This window comes from Lissotriton helveticus, chromosome 9 (genome assembly GCF_964261635.1).
Source record: "Lissotriton helveticus chromosome 9, aLisHel1.1, whole genome shotgun sequence".
Lineage (NCBI taxonomy): Eukaryota > Metazoa > Chordata > Amphibia > Caudata > Salamandridae > Lissotriton > Lissotriton helveticus.
The window spans coordinates 31990124-32012367 of NC_136070.1; the positions used below are offsets into that span (position 1 = coordinate 31990124).

The 22244-nt window shown below is 48.8% G+C and overlaps 1 protein-coding gene across 1 annotated transcript in view; it reads right to left on the reverse strand.

Moving 5' to 3' along the window:
* G2E3 (G2/M-phase specific E3 ubiquitin protein ligase) overlaps positions 1 to 22244 on the reverse strand; it is a 326326-nt gene that overhangs the window by 149090 nt on the left and 154992 nt on the right. The window contains exons 7-8 of the mRNA XM_078659417.1: positions 7630 to 7789; positions 2861 to 2967 (exon numbers count right to left, since the gene is read on the reverse strand). Coding sequence (XP_078515543.1) covers positions 2861 to 2967; positions 7630 to 7789 — 267 coding nt within the window. The remainder of the gene's footprint in view (positions 1 to 2860; positions 2968 to 7629; positions 7790 to 22244) is intronic.

Genomic DNA, 22244 nt, shown 5'->3' on the forward strand with positions numbered 1-22244 from the left:
CAAAAATGTCTGACACTAAGACAAAAAATAGACTTAGTATGCAAGCACCCCAGTGGCGTGTAGAATCCACTCTATACACACACAAGAGACAAGAATGTCGACACCTACGTGGAGTGACTAAATGCTAAATTGGAGAGTAATGCAAGTACCACCACGGCACCGGTGTGCTGCATAACAGGTCCCCAAGGGGGAACAATCCTGGTCTCCCGTGAGATAGCGGAAACATAGACCACAAGACTGCCCATAAAGGATAGAAAGAAGGCACAGACAAGCCTGGCGCCAAAAGCCTGCACTGCAAAGACCGACACAGTCAACCAAAATGGAGAACGTAGAGAATACACACAGAGTAATGCTACCTAACGAAGCACCTGTGCCATAATGGGAGTAAGAACTCAAAACCCAGAAAAAAAACCATCAGGGGTGGAGCACAGATCCAGAGGCAGAAAGGCATAGACCAGAGTCACTCCTTGAGAACTAGGAATATGCACATGACGGACCATAGACAACCAATGGTAACCCTTGGAGAGAAACCAATCCTATCGATCTCAACAGAGGAGACATCCTACAACAGTAGGAAGAGTCAGCTTGTGCCAAAAGTTCCTGGGCAAAGAAGAGTAGCAATAGGAGTGCCAAAAAATACCCCACACAGGGTAAGGCACAACCCTACAAAAGAAGGACCCCTCTTGAGACAAGCTGGTAGGCAGAGGCTCCAAAGAAAGTTAAACACAGCATAACCAGCTGTAGCAGAATAAGTAAACACGGCTGAGCAGCCAACCAACCCAGAACAACTGCAGCCCACAACGGGTAACAGAAAGCCATACATATACAGGAGGCGCCTGACCGCCAAATCAACATGGGCGTCAAAAAGAGCGACCCCATCAAATCATATATCTTTAAGCCGCTCCTGAACATGCTCTGGGAAAATGCAACCACGTGTGGCAGCATATGGCAACCAACCTGGCCATAGTACGACCCACAGTGTTCATGGCAGACCGGATGAAAAGTGCGCCATATCATGGCCATCACGGATTAGGCGGGCTAGATCGGCACGAGAGATCCCCGGGGAGGAGCCGGTGAACAGCGTCCCAAAGGGGAAAATGTAGCACGAGCAATTACATACGTGTTGAGGGACCGGAGTCCCGAGCTGGCGGGTGCAAACATCGCGGCCATATGACTCAAACCACCGAGACTCGAGTGGGAGGATGCAATGGAACAGGAGTGACAGCTTCCTGAAGCACAAGTCCTCCAGCTCCAGGATGGTGGGTCAAACAGGAGGGGGCCAGTGGGAGCTGGCTGATGTGCCATAGCACGATCCACGGGGTCCCCAAAGGAGGGCCGTGCCCACGTTCAGATAAGGATGTCAAACAATGACTCCGCAAAAGGCAACAATGGTTCCATGTTCCCCTCCCCCTGGTGGAGAATAGCCAGCAAGGCTCCGAAGGACTAGAGACTGAGGGCGGCTCCATCCTCAAAATGTCTGCAGCCCTGCAAAGAGCCCCGATGAACGTCCACTAGGCTCCGTGGCCCCGCGAGGCGGTTGAAAGAAAGTCATCAGTAGGCGACGGATGCAAGCTAAACCGGTCACTTAGTAGAGGCTCAGCAGCATAAGGAGTAGGCCAGTGCTCCACTGGCGCCTGGTCTGGAGAGCAGTGAAATGACTCAGGGGTGGTGAACCCACCGGGACCACATCCTCCACCACTAAAGCTGGAGGCGGTACCGGCGTCGATCAGCGTCGGAGACCCTCAAAAAGGCCCCGACTGGTGGAGTGGAGCAAGCGTCGGCAACCTCTGAAAAGTACTCGACCACTCAAGTGGAGCAGGCGTTTGTGACCTCCGAAGAGGCCTTGACTCCACGAGTCAAGCCGGCGACCTCCGATTAGGCCTGAACGCCTCAAGTCCCTACCCCCCCAATGGGGCTCGGAGGCGCGCCAGGAATGGGGGCGGCGACTCTAGTGTCAAGAGTCAGGAGCGAATGACTGCGGTGGTGCCGGAACCGGCCCTGCCGCGTGGACGGCTCCACTGGAAAAGGAGACCTGGGTCGCAAGGGGTCCGTTCGGGACACCCGGGCAGACAGCATCTTCATGTTGCAAACGTCGCACTCCACGGAGATATGGCGCTCTCCCAAGCACCATGTACAGAGTTTGTGAAGGTCCGTCGAGGACATCTGTCGCGAGCACGATCGGCAAGGTTTAAAGCCCACAAGGGGCATCGGACACTGTTCCTGGACGCGAAAGGGTGTCGGAAAAGCCTGTAAAACCATAGCAGGCCCGAGGTATTACTTTCCCGGATCCGAGTTAGGACATGGAAAAGAAAAACCGACATTAGCACGCCATGAGGGGCTTATATGGCTCCACTGACGTCAATTCCGTGGACAACGTCAGGACGGAGCCAGCCGGCGTCACCTCCAGGCATGCAGAGGTATTGCTGGGGGAAAAGATTTTCCGGATCCAGTCTGACGCCTGGGGGGATATTCTAAGTTAAGGAATCTGCGGCTAGATGTCTATCAGATGGCTAGAGCGGTCAACCTTGGAGCTGGGGGACCGGGTTAGAGTCTGAAGGGACGCTCAACATACTGTGATTCTGGACAGTTCACTTAAACTCGCAGTGCCTAGCAAAAATGAATGTGTTAGTCTGTCACACAACTGGTGCTCATGTAGAGAGCTCAGATACAGTCGGGTCTAGTTTGCGCTATATAAAACTCCGCCCCAAAAATAACAGCACTCAATATGACAGTAGTAAATAGATCACTTGCCAACAAGGCACTATCGTGTAACAGTTCCATCCATAGAATGGCACATGCACTATACTATGGACGTGGGCCATTACGCAAAATAAAGTTCAAGGAAATCCTTAAGACTTACTTTTCTGGGATGTGAATACCCAATCGCAACATTTCTTCCTGAAAGACATCTTTATTGTTGCATACTGTACACCTGAAGAAAAACACTCCGGCGCTAAGAGCTTGGTACTGTGGAGAGAGAACAGACCGACAAAGCATTGGTAAACAGCTGATCCACTCTAATACCAGGAGCAACACATCCTACCCCAGGTTACAGACAGGATACAAGACTAAACACTAAACATGATTAAATAGTAGGCCCACTGGCTTGAAAAATTGAACCACCCGACCATTTCACACAGGAAGTCACTAATCCAACGGAGCCTACTAGGTCTAGCTGGCAAGAGTAAAAGAATATAAAGAAAAACTGGTCTGCCGTTCGAAACCCATTTCAAAGGCATCATAAATGGGTTCAACAGCTCACCTACAGCGGACAGCTTTCAACTGCTTTCTTTAAGCTGCCCTTACAAATTACAATATAAAGTGAAGCCAACTACATCATGGAATCACAAAGGTATTAGAATTGGGCAGTCAGAATTACTGATACATAGGTTTGCTGCAAGGACCCAGACAGCACACTCAGTTTTTTTCAAATTGGTCTTCCCCTGCTTTGGGGCCATGAGACTACACTCCCTAAGGGGGTACTTGGAGAAAAAACAAGACGGCATGAATGTCTTAATAATTCCTGAATAATATCAATACGCACAACTACCTGGCAGAGCCTACTCATCACTCAAAAGTTAAAACACACGAGATGGAAACAAACTAAGCAGGAAGGCTGAAATCTGACACTGGAAAATGAGTCAAGAAAAAGCAGATTACAACATTACAACTTTGACATTTATGTTCGATGAGGTCTCCAGCACTTTATATGCTTCTTGTGAGTGGACGTCCGCAATCAATCGAGCTGGGTAACATGGCAATGGGTTAGTATCTAGAGTAGAAGTGTAAAGCACAAGCAAACAACTGCAGACAAGGTTTAGTTTATTTTATTTTAATACAGATGCCTATCCAACACCAATTCTTTGAGGCAGTGACAAAACTACACCACCAATCTACTCGGAGGTTGTTTACCTTAGGATCTCTGAACGCAGCTAGGGAGTCTGCTTCTCAACATTTTTGCATTTCTTTGCTCACTCTAGGCAGTCTTTCCAGCCCCATAGGTGAATCGTGGATGTCAAGTCCTAGACTTGGGGGAGGCACATGGCACGGGCTGGAGAACTCGCCTAGCAGAAAGTCCTGCATTTGAACACGGGTGTCCAACTCCATTATCCCAGAGACAAAACGCGGCCTTTAGAAAAAGGCCATTTATAAAACTAGGTTTGTTGGGGACCACAATATCCACGCGATATCATGGAGAATGCGGAGAAACCACAGACCAGGCTTCGCATCCTGCAACCTTAGTTCTCTCGGTGCACAAATGCACATGGATGGCATTGGACCAATCCTTCCTGGAAAAATCAACAATAAAATCTGGAAGGTGGTAAAAGTCATACCCTTGTGAACAATAGTGGGATGAACAAAGTAGTCTGCCCTAAAAAAAAGTCTTTAATCAATACTGGTCACACTTCAGGACCTAAGTGAGCACATATCTCTTGCTTTCATAACTGGTAACAAACAAACATCTGCCCACTTAGGCATAAAGCGAAAAACCAGATTAGAAGAAAGAGCACCTATTTTCATTCTCCATTTCTTACACACTCGCCCATTCCTACATGCAGGCTTACTTCGCCTAGGGCAGAGATAGATGTGTATAAAGCCAACTCCTTAAAAAGCAGCGAAGGAAAGCCATAGAGGAGACAATAGTCAGAGTAATGACGCCATGTGGGAAAAATAGTTGTCCCTGGGTAACCTAAAAGCCTACTGTTGCCAAGTCATCCTGTGCCCTGTGCCCTGGGCACCCCCCCCCCTCAACTTTTTGCTGAATGGTACTGGTGGCAACCGACAGACCCTGGGGTCTGCCTAACCAAGCCCAGTGCTATGCTGAAAGACATTAGAATACAGTTAAAACACCTACATACACTAGGGTACACAATGGTATTGTGGAGTACCCCTGTGATTGGCATGACCTACCCTATAGGCCCCTAGTATATAATAGGGCAGGGGGATTGAAACTGCCTAGAAGTCCCTAGTACCGTAGGGCATGGCAGTTTAGAGGCCAGCAGCTCTTTTTCACTTGCATGTGTGCACTGCTGAAGCCTGAGGTTAGTTTAAAAGCAGCCCTGGGTGCCAGTACTGCTTTTAAATAGTAACTTGTGCCCAAACTCGAGTTTGGGGCATTTAAAAAGGGATAACATACACTGTTTTGACATATTAGGCACCCCCAGGGTCTTCCCTAGGTGTCCCAGGGGTGGGGGGGGGGGTCAAATATGTATAGGGTACACCCTTATAAAATGCATTTCTATATGCCTGGGTAAAAAGACATTTCACTCCCCACATTGTGGTAAAGTGCTGCTCAAATTAGACTTTGATGCTAGGAGCACCATGGAGGGAGAATCTGCAATATTTCTACATATTCAGAACCCCTAAAGTCTCCCCTAGTTACACATGGGGTGGGGTTCCTGTAGATACCAGACAAGTACTTCTAAAATATGTTTTTGTAAGTCCTGGTGCTGGAAAAATTGCCCAAGTAATTTTTCCCATTGCAAATCCTGTTACATAGGTTAACACGGTAGGAAGTTATTGATTAATAACTCTTGATAGGAGAGGGCTAGAAATACCATTCAAAGACTACCCAGAATGGTATTAATAAATCCAAAAATATATTGTTAAATTTCTCCTAAAGTGTACATACAAGAAGTTAAGACGTTTTTGTAAGTCCAAATTCAGCCTTCCAGTGGTCTGCCCCGATGGACACAGTTAAGTTGATTAGCCAGGCTGCCTTGAAGGTGATAAGAGTCCCTGGGGTTAACCAGCTCTGCCAGGACAGGGGGAGGAGTCGTAAACTATGTTCTTCAAAGACGAGAGCAGAGACCAGTGTCATTTACAGCTCTGAACTTCACACCTTAGGCGGATGGTAGGATTAAGGAAGGTATGAGCAGGTGCAGTGGGGAGAGAGTAAATTAGCCATCCTATGGGTGTGTTTAGCCAGCTCTAACCTCCTTGCTGGAAAAATCAGCCATTATGGATTTGGAAGATTTGATGCATTCTGGGACAAAATAATGCCACACTACAGGATATGGTCATATCTTGGAGGAGTTACCCTGCTCCCATTAGTCAGAAGTGACCTCCTGCTTGACCCAGAGAACTTGGAATAAGTATCTGAGAGGGGCCGAGCCCTCCAGATCTGCTGCTTGAAATTTAAGAAAGCAAGACGTTGCCATGATGAGAATTTGGAAGTGCAATTTCTAAGGCCTGCCCTCTGAAGACTGCACCATCTGAAACTACAGCCCTGTGGATTTCCTTGCTGTAAAAGAACTAAATAGTGGACTCCCTGCAAGCTACAGGTTAACAGAGCTCACCTGGACATCCCCTCAAAGAATTCCCAGCCTGCAGTACCAGTGGATTTGTAAGGGTTTTGTTCAAGTGTATTGCGAAATTAAAGTTTCACACTTTGAAGGACCCTCTTGGAGATTCCAGAACCTTGGATTGTATGTATGTATTTGAGCTTGTAAAGCGCACTGCTACCCATCCGTAGGTTTCCTGGCGCTGTATAACTCTGGGGAACCCGTCCTGGCTTTCCCTGTGGGATGGTCCCTGCTGGGAGTCCAAGGTGGAGCCAGGCATCCCCGGAATTGATGGGGCCGTTGTGGAGATAAGGCAAGCTTAATGCCCAGAGTTGCCGAGTGGAACCCCTGATTAGAGTAAGCACCGAAGCGAGAATTATCGAGTCCGCTGACCCAAGTCCACGACCCTGCCGCGTCGGGAATTGAACCCTTGTCCCGGGCCGACTTCTGCTCCCAGGTCGGCCGCCTCTAACCAGTGAGCCTGCCGCCTCTAACCAGTGAGCCTGCCGCCTCTAACCAGTGAGCCACACCACTCCACTGTGTGTTGGATACTTTGGGACCCGCAAGCAGAACTTCAGAAAGGAGTTCTAACTAGACCCAGCCTACTGGAGAAGGCGGCCCAACAGTGGTGAGAAATTCTCCAGAACAATTTCTAAAGGTGTGTCCCAGTCAGAGAAAACAAAATGACTAAAAGGGGTACTGTTGGTTTCTAAGCACAAGAAAGTGACTAATCTTTAAAAATTCATATCTCTGGTTCCCTATAGTACATTTTTCATTTTGTCGTCATTTAAAAGATAAAATATTACCTATTTTTATAAATTGGTGTTGGATTTTTATTTTGTGTTTTGTCTTATTTACTGAAGTGGTGTTTTTAAATGCTTTACATACCTGTCTTTGAAGTTAAGCCTGCCTGCTCGCAGCCACGTTACCAAGGGTTGAGCATAGGAATACTTTTCTAAGACCTATTCTGAGCCCTATACGGTGTTAGTGGCCTTCTTGCCAGTGGCAGACCTACATTTGCCCCTACCAATAATCCACTTTCCAACACATACATTGCAGACTAAATGATGTCCGAGGCAATGAACCATGATATGGAGATTAATATTTATACAAAAGGAAAAGCAAGGATGGGGAAGGGAACTAAGAAAAAGACGGTCACCCAGCAGTAATACAGGTAGATAAACAAAGTGTCAAACAATGGAGGGACAGAAGCACATTCCCAGAAGATGAATTACAGTTGTGCATATTCACTTAGCCAAGTACTTTGGCAACTGGAAGCAGGCAGGATGCAGTAACCTGATTTGATCTACTTGCATTGCAGCCAAGTCTGATGAGCACCTCTCACCTGTAAGCAGTCTCGGTGGAACCAGGCAGTCTTGCAGCACGGGCTGTGCAGGATGTTGTACGACGGGCGATGCTGTACGATTTCCAGGCATATGGTGCAGGTGGAGGAGCCGGTGTCTTGTACGCACTTCTGAAATGGGCGATGCTTACGGCAGAATGACCTACAAGGCACAAGTCAAATACTCAAACGACGGCCTTGGTCAACTGCAAACACAAGTTAGGGCCTCTGCGGGATGCAAAGTGAAATTGGCCAACAATCCTTTCATTACCCACCCCAAACAGGAAGTCTGCTGACAAACATAGGTTAACAGAAGCACCCTATGGATAGAATGTTTGGGGAAGTATGCTCAATGTGAGTGAGGACTCTCAAAGTTAACTCTGGGACCAATGGTGGATCAGTCCGTGTCAATGATCATAAACAGATCAGATGTGTCAATGATCATAAACAGATCAGATGTGTCAATGATCATAAACAGATCAGATGTGTCAATGATCATAAACAGATCAGATGTGTCAATGATCATAAACAGATCAGATGTATGCTGCCAACTCTTCTACACGATTCACTTTTTTGCAGACCCTTTGATTTCATAAACTGGCGAAGAGGATGGGATTCGAACCCATGTGTGGTCTGCGAGGAGTTTGCCCAATCAGCGTTCAAAAATCCACTTCGATACAAGGCGGAACGCAAACTGCCAGCCAATTTAGAGTAGGGCAAATACCATAAAAATAAATTCGAAAAACAATTTGCTGTGTTCTTGGTAGCGGCTAATCTCATGTTCTTCCTACCATAAAACACAGCCCATAAAAATGACTATCCACAACCAATTTCTAGCATTGGCAATAATTGCAGAAACAAATATGCAGGGCGACATTGTGTGAAACGGAACTGTCTTATTGGTATTATATGCCGCTTCCTGTAATGGGTTTAAAATTTGCAGAGAAGAACCACGTGCATAGTGTTCTGGAGAATCTGGCCATCGCAGGGACAGTTTATCAAATTTGCAGACCAATCATTCACAGTAGGGAAACTACATAAACGGTGGAATATGTCCACTCTTAAACATCTAAGAACAAACCTGTGAGTTTAAAACAAATTTAAGGTAAGACTTTATATTAAAAGTAGTTAATAATGGTTGATTTTTAAAACACTAGGTTTTGGAAGTTCAATCATCAATTTATGGTCATCCAAATGTGTCATAGCGTCCCTTTTCAGCATTTTTCTGCTAATAGTAATTAGCAGTTCTGGCTTCTTAAAGTATTCGGAGTGGGCCATGTCACAAAAGAACCGCTGGACATACGCCAACCATGCAATGCGCGAGAATGAGGTTAATTTAAGACAATTACTATTATTGCACAATTCAGGTCTGTGTATTCTGAGGTCCAGATTTTATGCCACAGTAAAATTTGTTCTAACCTAATTAAGTTTGTAAGTTCGGTATGGGATACGTACACTGATGTGCTAGAAGGGGTCCAAAAAATGTATTCTCTATTTATTGCACTTCTGCACAATTCTTGTGTCCCCATATGCCCGCCCCATTAAGTGTTATGCTAAGGCATTTTGCTTTGTATATCTTAATCTCAGGTGAGTTGGAGCCCAATCGCCTTGCAAAGCTTCTGAGAACCCAAAATACCTTGGTAAAGAGAATCTTTCTATTGTCCATGGCCTTATTCCACACACCTTCCCTGTCGGACTCCAAGGCAAGAGAAAGTGTCGGTGAAGTCAATCTTTGTTCCGTTTATTGTTAGATCTCTGCATTTCTTGGTATTCTTCCCACACTTCATAATAAAAGTTTTGGATTGGCTAACTTGAAGGCCCAGTTCCCTCATGTATTCGACAAAGTTGGTGAGCAGTGACTGTAAGGTCAATGGGGTGTGGGTCATAAGAACGGAGTCGGTGTAGAGGAGGGCCGGGACAGGGCACATACCAATTTGTGGAAAATCTTTAGAAGCTGCAAGGAGTTCCTCCCCCACACTATTTATATATATTAAAAACAGGAAGGGGGCCAGGACGCAACCCTCTCTCCAAGCCGAAAACTTTGGTGCACTCTCCACTAGCACAATATCTAACCTTGGCTCTACAGCCAGAGTACAAGCCTCTCAGAAAGCTAATGATTGGCAACTCCACCCCCATGTCTTTCAGTTTTGACCAAAACTTGGCATGTATTATAAGGTCAAAAGCTGATGAAAGATCAACAAAAGCTTTGTTTAATCTTAACATATTTCCCGATCCGTATTGCAGGTCTGACAGTTTGCCATGCGATTCAGCCCAATGCTGTAATTTACCAAGATTTTGGGTCCCGCTGTCTTTGCTAGTGAGTCAATCAAGGAGATTGGCCTATAACACGCTGGGTTTGGCGTTCTTTTTTCTATATGGCAACAATGATTGATTCGGCCCACAAGGTCAGAAAACCTGCTATACAATTGGCCCTCAGTACTAGGGTCAGCAAGGGTCCCCACAAGTCGATGTTTTCTTTATACAAGTCAACTAGGACTGCGTCTGGTCCTGGGGATTTGCTACTTTTACTATGACTCAGTCAAGAATGGAACCAGAAGACAGAGGTGTTGGGGACCCAAAGAACAACCCAGGGTAAGTACCCAGAAACCCCAAGGAGGCAGCGTGCAGAGTGTGAACACGACTGCGTGATCAACACAACTCAATGGGTAAGTCGCGGTTGCTTTTTTAAAGAAAAATAACCCTTCTTAGCAGACCCGGAAGACATCCTGTGGAAGATGGAAGGCTGGAGAGTCACCCCACCCGTGGATACCCCACGAACGAGGACACCTACACCAGGGAAGCCAGCTGCATAAGTGTCAAGTGACGTCGGAAACCGCTGTAGACCTTAGTGAAGGACTTCAGGAAAGATGCCGCTGGAGAAGATGACAGAGTCCTGGAGAAGACAACGACGGAGTTCTGTGGAAGCCAAAGGTGGATTCAAGATGAGGTACCTACAAGCAGAGAGGACAGAGTCTATGCCACTCTGGAGTAACCAGGAGGCACAGAAGACTAATACCCACCGGTGTCGGAGAGGAAGGGGAGGTTGATGGTGCCCTTTAAGTCGCAGCTGTGCAGACCAGGCAACACTGGAAGGTCAGGAGCCGTTCACAAGCTGTCCAACACCAGATGTCGAGAGCCAAGGTGACCTTGTCCGGCAGGGGCACCAAAAAGCCTTGGCAACAAACAATGTAGATGAACAAAGTGCAGTGTCGGGACCAGCAAGGTGCTAGTAACTCACCACGACCAGGTACCCCAGAGCAGGCCCAGAGCAAGCAGGGGAGCCCACTGAAGCCAAAGAAGATCCTCAAGAGGACCCAGAGGCCGAAGACATAGGAATCACAAGAGGATCTCAAGCAGCTCACCAACGAAGACGACGCACAGTGCAGAGGAAGTGGTGAGGGTGAAGATCTTGGCTGCAGCAGTTGCTTGAAGTTGGAGCTTCTTGGAGCCCGAAGATCTCTGGAGGACAGAGTCAATAAAGCCTTGGCAATGGCAAGACGTGGAGCACAGGGGTTCTGTTCCAGCGGTTCCGATGAGGGATAATGGTCACAAACTCGGTAGGAAGACATTGGAAGCATCAGTATACGAATCTTTTAAAAGCTTCCTTCTAGCTACACCTGCACAGACAGCTTTGGAACTCACTAGTGAAGTTGAGGGATCGCTACAGAACCCAAGGTTCCAATTTAGACCTCCAACTGCTGAGCAGATACTGAAAGAAGTGATGTCTATTAGGTCAGGCAGTACTATGGACCCTTGTCCGCCGAAAATTATGCAGCTCTTTCCGGAACTGCTAAGCTCTCAATTGGAGAAATTGTTTTCGCAAATATTAAAATCAGAAACCTTCCCAGACGCGTGGAAAGTCACCTCAGTGATGCCACTATTAAAAAAATCAAACTTAGACGGCGATGAGCCGGGCAATTACAGACCTATTGCCAGGATACCCTTCGCCGCCAAAATTTGAGAAACTCTTAAATAAACAGCTGAAATGTTTCCTCTCGGAGGCAAACACACTCGATCACTCACAGTTTGGCTTCCGAGAAGGTCATTGGACTGAAACGGCACTGCTAACAGCCGTGGAAGAACTCAGGGGTGTCTTGGACGAAGGAGGGAAGGCCGCCTTGGTACTTCTGGACCTATCGGCGGCCTTCGATACGGTCAATCACGAGACACACCTGATCCGGCTGGCCGAAGCTGGAGTTCATAGCTCGGCACGGGCCCTGCTAGCCTCGTATCTGCGTAACAGAATTTTTTCGGACGAGGTAGGGGAAGCCAGATCAAAAACTCTGTTCCCCTTGCGGAGTGCCCCAGGGGTCATCTTAAGTCCGACCCTTTTTAATTTGCGGAGAAATTTAGAACCTGCATGGTACAGGTTAGACAATGGATGCTCTTCAATGGTCTAAAATTGAATGGGGACAAAAGCGAGGTTTTAATGCTAGGGGGTGACAAGATTATCTGGTCCCCTGAGTGGTGGCCGGATAGCCTGGGCAGCTGTCCTGTTCCTGTAGAGAAGGACAGAAATCTGGGCATGACCTTAGACGTTAACCTCTTTCGACGCCCAGGCCAGTAAACTAGTTTGGCAGTTTGGTCTGTTCTGAAAATGATAAAAAAACTATTGCCCTTCATCCCAACAGACGCCAGGAAAATGGTGGTAACTGACCTTGCTCTGTCTAGGATGGATTACGGGAATGCCCTGTATGCCGGAGCCAAGCAGCAAGTCCTTTAAAAAATTAAGCGTTTGCAGAATGCGGCCGCAAGGCTGGTGTTAGATATTCCTAAACACGAGCCAATCACCCATAAATGAAAATCCCTGCACTGGCTCCCCATTGCCAAAAGGATTCAATTTAAATCATTGTGCCTGGCCGTTAACTGCATGGATGCGGTGCATTTTCCCGCTGTACGCGGCAATTTCAAAATTACCGCCTTACATGACTAGCTCAGCTCGTCATGAGCGTACGGCAGGTTACGCTCAAGACGAGCTCAGCTCGTCATCAGCCCCGAAGGGGTTAAGGCGTGCCAGGGGTCGGGCGCTCAGTTCTTAAAGACCTGCCTGAAACAATATGAACCCTCCAGGCTTCTTAGATCTAGTCAAGCCAAACTGATCGTGGTGCCCAGATTTAGGAGAGCCAGATGGGGAGGCAGAAGTTTCATCTTGCATACAGCAAAGATCTGGAACCTGCTCCCCATTTCCATAAAAAAAACAGTCCTTCACTGCTCTCATTCAGAAAGGCAGTGAAAACCTGGCTCTTCACGGCCGCCTCTTAGAGGTCTTGATTTGTTCAGAACTCCTTTTTCGGTCTAGCGCCAGGACGCCCCTGGGCATTCGCGCGCTCTATAAGTCAATAAATCAAATCGAGGGAGTTGCAGAACCACCACCTGTGTTGCTGGTTCTTGCGAAGTCTGAGGGAGCTTAGGAACAGCGGACCGGTCAGCTGCGTCATGGTCCCTGAAGATGCAGGGGAGTGACTCATTCCCTCCAAGGGAGATGCCTTTGGGTGTCTTGGATGTCCACAGGCCTGGTGAAGTACCTGTATGAAGCACAGGCACAGACGTTGCAGAAGACCAGCAGGACAACGAGACCAGGAGCAGCAGGAGTCTTCCCTGGTGCAGTCTTGGTTCAAAAAAGCAAAGTCTAGAGTGTCCAGACAGTTGAAGTGGTATGTGATCTGAATCTTGTCCGATGACAAATCTAGGGACCCCACCCACAGGTAAGCCCTTAAGTACCCTTAGGAAAGGGAGGGGACGATTAAGGTGTCTCTCCCAGAGGAGGGACTGGATAGTGGGGAGGATACTCCCATGTCCTTTGTCCAGTTTCACGCCAGAGCGGGAGCCAACGGCTCCCTGAACTGGTTTTGACTGGAGTATGCACGGAGGGCACCAAATGTGCCCATTAAGTAGTTTCAGTGGTGCTGGCAAGCACCCCTACCCTGTCCCAATACACTAAACCCTGTATGGGAGTGGTTCACACCTCCCTGTGAGACAGTAGCTCTTTTGTCCTGCCTTTCCCTGTTTGGGCTTAGCTCAGCAGCAGGAGGGCAGATAATGTGCCTCTGGTCGGCGGCAGCCCTAGCTTGCTGTCCGGTTCTCGGAGACTGGTACAGGGAGCACCGAGCGTCTCCCGGAGGAGCTTTACAGTGCATGGAATCATGCCTCCCACACCATTTACAGTGTGGGGGTATGATTCCAACACGTGATACCAAACACGGCAGGGTTCATTACAGCCAGTTTAGAGATGGTCATCGCGTAATGACGCAAGGCCACTGTATGTATCGTAATGGCTGATGCACTTACAACCCGGAAGCATTGACTCCGAAGGTTGTAGTGGTGTCCTGCTCATGCAGGGCCATTCTCACACTTAGGACACAGCACCCTGCCTTCAAGATTGAAAGGCCTGCCTTAGGGGTGAGATAGGTTCCATTTGTAGTGACCACAGATGTGGGGAAATCTGTGGGGTGGAGTTGGTTAAGAGTTGGGCACACTTCCTATTCCATCTTGGCGTTCCCATTAGTTCCCCTGCCAAAAGTGGGGGGTTTGAACCAGGGGACTGCCATCTGCTGCTAGCAGCAGAGGCTGTGGTCGCATTACAAATGTAGCAAGGTCTTTGAACCTCCCCCCTCGAGAACTGCTCATCCTGAGTGGGGAGGTGGAGGGTTCGGTGACACGACGCCAAAGGTTGTGCTTTGTTTCTGGCCTCAGAGAGCAGGGGCACTCAACCCAGGGGTGAAAATATGTGGGGTGGCAGCAAGCTGCCTAAAGCCAGTCAGAGACCATGCCAAGGTTGGTAGGTTTTCAGCAGGCACCTCAGAGATGCCCTCTGGGTACATGTTTCAATAAATCCCACACGGTCATCAGTGTGGGTTTATTGAGAGCAGTGGTTTAGTATCAAACAGTCCTGTGTTCAGTGACGACAACATGGTGCTTGAGAACTCTAGTTGTTGTGTCCAGCCCATGTACTCTCTATAGAATCACTGGAACTTACAATATGTAAAAATAGACATATTTTAGGGGCATATCTGCTGATGCAGAGATGCCCACACCTGAATATAGTGCACCCTGCCTTAGGGCTTGTAAGGCCTGCTAGAGGGGTGACTTCCCTATATCTATGGCCGTGCTGCTTGAACATGGCACACAGGTAGTGTCATGTTGACTTTTGTTGTTTTTTTTGCCCACACCAAGGCATGCATGCTTGCAGTGGCAGTCAGCATGGCCCTGGTGAGGGGTTCCTAGGGGACCCACTTCAGTCCCCATGCCCAAGGTACCAGGGTACCATTTACTAAGAACTTGCACAGGGTCAGAAGCTGCCATAAGAACACTTATTGGGAACCTGGACAGAGGGACCCAGTACTCTACAGTCAATGTTGCATCAAAAGCCAGGCCAAAAGTATGTGGAGGGGGATACTGAAACAGAAACCCACTTTTCCACACCCACTATGTATAGTTCCGGTGCCCTGCATGTGAAGTCGCCATTTTTTGTTCTGTGCCATGGTGAACAGGTCTAAGGATGGATCAAGCCATTACCCCAAAATGTATACGAATCCGTAGTTCAGAACCAATTTGTGGTTTTCCTCGTGATGTTGGCTGAGGAAATAAGCTTCTTGGTTCTGAACCCATGGGATATACGTCATCGTAGGGATATTCTTCTTGTCAGGACCAAATGTTACATGGTTTGCATGTGGACAGATAATAGTCTTGTTCCACTCAGTGTGTAGATATAATACATGGAGGTGGTGGTACGGTCCTTCTCAATCATGTCCTTTGAGGACAGACAAGGGAGAAAGGTTTTGAGTGCCATGTGGACAGCTTTCAGTTGTAGGAGATTGATATGGTAAGTTTTCTGAATGTGTCCAGACTGTTGAATCCGCACAGGTTTCATGTGGGCTCCCCCACCCAGCTAGATATGCATCCGTGAATATGGTTTGCACCAGAGTTTTCTTTTGGAACAGAACTGCTACTAATAGAGTACCTTTTGCATCACTATGCCAGTGAGTTTAGTGCCAAAGATGTGAAACGAATAGTTTTCTTACCTGTCGGTGTAGTTTTGCAGCTTGAAGATCTTTCTGGATTCACTATGCTGTGCATTATTCCGCGGTCTTGTGGTTGGGTCCGGATTCTTAGTCTTTTATTTTCTTTTTTTTGTAGCCCAGGTGGGCGTCGGCGTCACACCCCTTTGGGTGTATTTCCGGTGACGTCGGCATGCTTCCTGCGGAAGCTCCCACTCTTGGGCGCCATCTTCGGGTTCTTTTTTTCCGTGTTTCTTTCGTTTCCGAAGTAATGGCAATGTTCTATTCAGGTGATATTTTACCGCTTTGTACCTTCAAAGTCTTTTCCACTTTTCTATTTCCACCTCTTCTCTCTCCAGCCTCATCTTTCTGGCGGAGGTGGGTGGGTTCGCTAGTGAATCCAGAAAGATCTTCAAGCTGCAAAACTACACCGACAGGTAAGAAAACTATTCGTTTTGCAGCGTGAATCTTTCTGGATTCACTATGCTGTGCATAGATTTTGTAGCGGTTTCTCATCTCTGTGGCGGTTGGGTGGAAGATGAGCGTTGGGTATTGAATATGTGCTGTAGCACCTTCTGTCCAACTTGAGCTTCCTTGTTCATCTGTATGTCCACACAGTAGTGCTTCGTGAACGTGTGCACCGAAGCCCATGTTGCTGCCAGGCATATGTCTTGTATGGGTGTGTTAGCCAGGAAGGCTATTGTAGCACCCTTTTTCCTAGTGGAGTGGGCACGTGTCCCCTCTGCTAGCTCTTGTCCTGCACGCTTGTGGCAGAGTTGAATTGTCTGTGCGATCCATCGTGCAATGGTCTTTTTGCTTACTGCCTTTCCCATGTAACTGTTGGCGAATGACACAAAGAACTGTTTTGTTTTCCTGTGTCCCTTCGTCCTCTCAATGTAGTGCATGACTGCCCTTCTGGCGTCCAGGGTGTGCAGAGCTCGCTCTGCGGCAGTTGTTGGTTTTTGGAAAAAACTCGGTATCTGTATAGACTGGTTCATGTGAAATTTAGATACCACCTTCGGCATGAAGTGTGGGTCAGTCCTCATCACAACTCTATCATTGTGTATTTGTATGTAGGGTTCTTGTAGCGTCAGAGCCTGAAGCTCGCTTACTCTGCGTAAGGACGTTATTGCAACCAGGAAAGCTGTTTTCATAGTTCGCATCTTTAAGGACGCCTTGTGGAGTGGTTCAAAGGGCTCCTTCATGAGTTCCGTTAGGACTATGTTCAAGTTCCATGCAGGTGGCGGCACCCGCTTGGGTGGTGCGATCCTCTTCGCACCTTCTAGGAATCTCTTCACCACCTGTGATGTGAAGAAACTCCAGCAAGTTTCTCCCCTTGTGTAGGCGACTATCGCTGCCAAGTGAACTCTCAGGGAGGATGAGCTAAGGTTCTTCTCTAGCAAGTGCGTCAGGTACTTTAGCACTGTGGAGTCCTTCATTTTATTGTGAAGTCTTTCTTGTCTGCACCATATTGTGAACCTTTTCCATTTCGCAACATAGCACTTCCGAGTGCTAGGCCTTCTTGCCTCCCGCAGGACCCTCAGGGTACTTTCTGGCAATCTTAAATGTGCGAACTCTATGTCCTCAGGAGCCACGCTACTAGGCTCATGCTCTCTGGCTCTGGGTGTAGCACTTCTCCGTTCTGCATGGAGAGTAAGTCTTTCCTCCTGCTGAATCTGTGGGGTGCACACTGTGTCATCTCCATGATCTGCGAGTACCTTGTCTGCCTCGCCCACTGTGGTGCGACCAGTATCAGTGTCATGTTGCTCGCTCTGCACTTGCTCAGTACTCTGTGCATCAGTGGTATCGGGGGAAAGGCGTAGGCAAATGTCCCAGACCAATCTATCCATAGGGCATTCCCTAGTGATCCTTCCTCGGGCTGCCTGGATGCGAAGTTTTGGCATTTTGCATTCTGGCGTGTGGCAAACAGGTCCACCGATGGAGTTCCCCATCTGTCGAATAGGTGCCTTGTCTCCTGAGCATTGAGCTCCCACTCGTGGGATGCCGATGTCTGCCTGCTGAGCCAATCTGCTTGTATGTTGTCCTTCCCTGGCAGGTGTATGGCCAGCAGGTCTATCTTGAGAGGGATGGCCCATCTCCATATCTCCTGCGCCAGCGTTGAAAGCGGGGCTGACTGTGTGCCCCCCTGCTTGTTGATGTAGAACATCGCAATGGTATTGTCTGTTTGTATCAACACCTTGTGTTTGTATAGTCTTGTTTGAAAGGCTTTCAGTGCAAGGAAGATTGTCTTCAATTCTAAGTAATTGATGTGCTTTGTCGCATCTGTTGGTGTCCACAGTCCCCTCACCTTGAGCTCCTCCATGTGAGCGCCCCATCCCTTCAGGGATGCGTCTGTGGTGATGGTCACTGTTGGCGTTGGGGGCGTTAGAGGCTTTCCCCTTGCTATGTTCTCCATGGTCCACCATGTCATCTCCTTCTGCACTGCGTGCGTTACAACCACTAGATCCTCCCAACTGCCTGTAGCTTGTGACCATTGCTCCTGTAGCCATTCTTGAAAGGGTCTCATGTGGAGTCGTACATTCGGTACCAGGTGGATGCATGATGCCATCATCCCCATGATCTTGCTCGCAGTCCTCACTGTCCGAGCTTGTCCCTTCCGGTAGAGGCGAGTTTCCTTCACCAGCGCCCTCGCCCTCTTCTCGCTGGGGAACACCTTGCCCTGTAAGGTGTTGATCTGTGCTCCCAGGAAGATCTTCACTTGTTGTGGCTCCATTGATGATTTCTTCCAATGGATGGAGAACCCCAGGTTTATGAGCGTGCTTGTCACTGTATGTGCGTGCAGCTTGCATTTCTGGTATGAGTTTGCTTTCACCAGCCAGTCGTCCAGGTAAGGGTATACGTGTATTCCTTGCCTTCTTAGGTGCGCTGCAACTGCTGCGAGGCACTTTGTGAAAACTCTTGGTGCTGATTTTAGACCGAAGGCCAGGGTCGTGAACTGGTAGTGGCTTTCTCCGACAGTGAACCTGAGCATGTGCTTGTGCTTTCTGTTCATTGGAATGTGCAGGTATGCGTCTTTGAGGTCTATTGTGACCTTGAAGTCCCCAATCTGCAATTGTGGGAGCACCTCTTGAAGGGAGGTCATTTTGAATTTGTGCGTTCTTATGAATTTGTTCATGAACCGTAAGTCGAGAATGGGTCTCATTGTCTCGTCTACCTTTGGTACCAGGAATTACGTTGAGTATACTCCTGTGTTTCTTTCCTTGAAGGGTACCCCTTCTATGGCCTGCTTCCGCAGGAGTTCCTTTGCCTCCTCCTGCAGACACTGCAGCTGTTTGCCTGCTAGTGGCTTTCTGCTTGTTGGCCTCCCCTCCAACTCTATGCAGTATCCGAATTGGATAATGTTGAGGATCCATTTGTCTGATGTGATTTCTCTCCACTCTCGGAGGTGGAATCTTAATCTTCCTCCCACTGGTGTCATGTGGTCGTAGGTGTCTAGTTTGTCTTGACCCATCTGTACGTGCTGCCCCCTGGGATCTTTTTTGTGGGCGGGCACACGGAGTTTTTTGAAGTCACTTAGAGGTGGGCTGCTGTGCCCCTCTTCTATTTTGTCCCCGTCCATTTCTCCCTCGAAAGGACTGGCCTCTTTGTTGGTACTGCCAGGACTGCTTCTGATGGCCATGCTGAGTCTGCGAGTCTGCCTGGTGCGTTTGCTGGAAAACCTGGTGTGATGTACCGGGCTGGTTTCCGCCTCTCCCGCCGGGCCTCCGTGACGGGGTGCCCCTCTTGTTCCCTCTGAACTGCAATGCTCCCATGGATCTTGCTGTTTCGTTATCTTTCTTCAGTTGGCTGAGCGTTTCATCAACTGTTGTTCCGAAAAGCGTGCTTCCGTTGAACAGTGTGTTCAGGATGCTGTGTTGCACCTCCGGTTTGAAACCGGATATCCTGAGCCAGGCGTGCCTCCTTTCCGGGACGCCCATCATCATGAGCCTGCTGGCGGTGTCTGCCCCATCCAGGGCCGTCTTAAGGCAAGAATTTGCTGCGTTTTTTCCCTCTTCAACCAGCTTTTCGGCTTTCTGCCTGGCATCCTGGGGCAAGTCCTTCACCAACTGCCCCAGCTCCTCCATGATCTGGTACATGTGCCTGTTTATCAGGGCGTTGGAATTAGCCATGCGCCAGTGGGTCGCGGCATTCCGTTCGATCTTTCTGCCCACCAGATCCATCCTTTTGCTCTCCTTATCCGGTGGTGGGCCCGAGGTAGTGGGTACGTTAGCCCTCCTCCTTGCTGTGGCCGTGATAATGGAGTCTGCGGAGACCGTGCCCTGAATGTAGGCCGGGTCCTTTGTGGCATGCTTGTACTTCTCAGTTCTGGGAGTTACTGCCTTGCATGTTGCGGGCTCCCTGAAAGCTTCCTTCCCCTGAGCCAAGACGCTCTCGAGCATTGGAAGGAACTGGCTCCTCGTTTGTGTTGGGAGCAATGTTTCTAGAAGGAAGTCTGCTTTCTGCTTCTCTTCGTCGAGCTTGAGGTTGAAAGCTGCTGCGGCAGCTTGTATCACCGAGTTGTAGGCCCCGATGTCGTCCGGCGGCGAGGGCCTCGAGGGGTAAGTGTCGACCACCTCCTCCGGGCTGTCGGTGTCGACATCTATGTAATCTACCTCCTGTAGGTCAGAGGGTGTCGAGTCTGCGTCTGTCCTGCTTTCCTCTTCCTCCCCATAGTTGTAACTATCGTAGGGATTCTCGTACTCCTCCTGGTCGTCGATCACCTCGACGTCCTGGTCTTGTTCCTCGACGACTTCGGCGATCTCTTCCTCCTCCTCGACTGCCTCCACCACCGGTGGCTTGGTCTTGTGAGGGGTCGTGAAGGCCTTCATCTTTGCATCGAAATCTTTCTTCCGCTGCATGATGTTCTCCATTTCGGCCTCGAGGCGCCTTCTCTTCTTCTCCATCTCTGCCGCGTGTTCCGCGTCGGCCGTTCTTTTCGGCGGATGGTTCGTCGCCGTACCTTTCGGCGTCGAAGTTTGACGTCGGACCGGATCTTGGGTTTCTGGTCGTCGTCGTCAGTTTTGGGTCTTTCTCCCTCGGCGTCGATCGATCCTTTTCAGGGACGATTTTCGACGTTTTCTGCTGATCAGCAGCCCTCGGCGCCGGGGACTCCTTCTCGGAGGATCCGCTGGGCCTGGGAGTAGTCGCGGACGCCGCCTTTTTTGGCATCGGCGCTTTCAGGGTCTTGCCCTCGATTTTTCTAGACTCAGAGTCTCTCGGGTTCTTGGGGGCCGAAGAGTCTCCTACCTTGTCAGAAATCTTCGTGTAATCGGTCTCTACGACCGTGTAGCTGTCGTCTTCGGCGGCAGCGTTGTCTTCTTCCTCGGAGGACATCCCCAGCTCGTAGAGGGACGGAGTCGGGGCCTTCCCCTGCAGGGTGGCGTGTGCTACCCTCTGCCTCTCTCACACGAAGGGTCTTCGGGGCGAAGGCGGAACAGGCGTTGCAGTCTCTGCTTTCGTGGTCCACCGGTAGGCAAAGGTTGCATACCGGGTGCTGGTCCTTCTGCGCGTACTTGTGGTGGCAGTTACGGCAGAACTTGAACGGCGTGTTGTCCATCATCGAGCGTCCAGGGCCTCTCTGGTCGCGTGTTCGTCGACGATCGTCGATGATCTCGATGAAAAACGCCTTCTCCTCGCCGGCTTTCCGTCGATGAAGTCCCCTGTAGTCTTCAGATGACTTCTCGTCTTTTCTGTATTTTCTTTCCTCTTTCTCCAAAAATGTCTGGAGCCCAAACGGGAACGATCCAGACCCGACCGCGGAAAAAAAGAATCTGAAGATGGCGCCCAAGAGTGGGAGCTTCCGCAGGAAGCATGCCGACGTCACAGGAAATACACCCAAAGGGGTGTGACGCCGACACCCACCTGGGCTACAAAAAAAAAAAAAAAAAAAACAAAGAAAAGACTACGAATCCGGACCCAACCACAAGACCGCGGAATAATGCACAGCATAGTGAATCCAGAAAGATTCACGCTGCAAAATCAAGGCTATCCCCTCAATTGTCTCCTTTGAGACAGCCTTCAACACACTGATGTAGAGGCCACATTAACAGTCTTGCATTTGGTACTATGTTTATGTAGGATGCTATGAATCCTAGGAATGAGGTAAATTGGCAGGTTGTTGATCAGTGGCATGTCTCTGCTACAAACATTTTTTCAAAATGGATAATACAGTCTTCACTGAAGGACACACTTTTATTGAACGGGTCTATTTTTGCCACAAGATGCACAAGACAAGGCATTGATGCAGCAATTGCTTTGTCCCTTTTGATTTGAATACCTAGTTTGGAAAGGAGCCTGGTGGTGGATTTAAAGTCATGTCCTGCTTTTGACCGACAGTACGCTATTATGTGCCAGTCGTCAAGATAGGGATAAACAAATGTCACCTTCTTCCACAGATTGACTACATTTATGGCCATGCACTTTGAAAAGGTTCATGGGGACGACGTTAGGCCACAAGCACCGTGTATTTGCTTCCTTCTAGAAATCTCAGACATTTCCTGTGATGCGATACAGAAAAGTAAATAGGCATTCTGAACGTCAATGGAACATTGCCAATCATTTTCTTTAATGCACAACCAGCACTGTGAAAGAAAGCCAGTTGCAAAATGAGATCGGAGGACA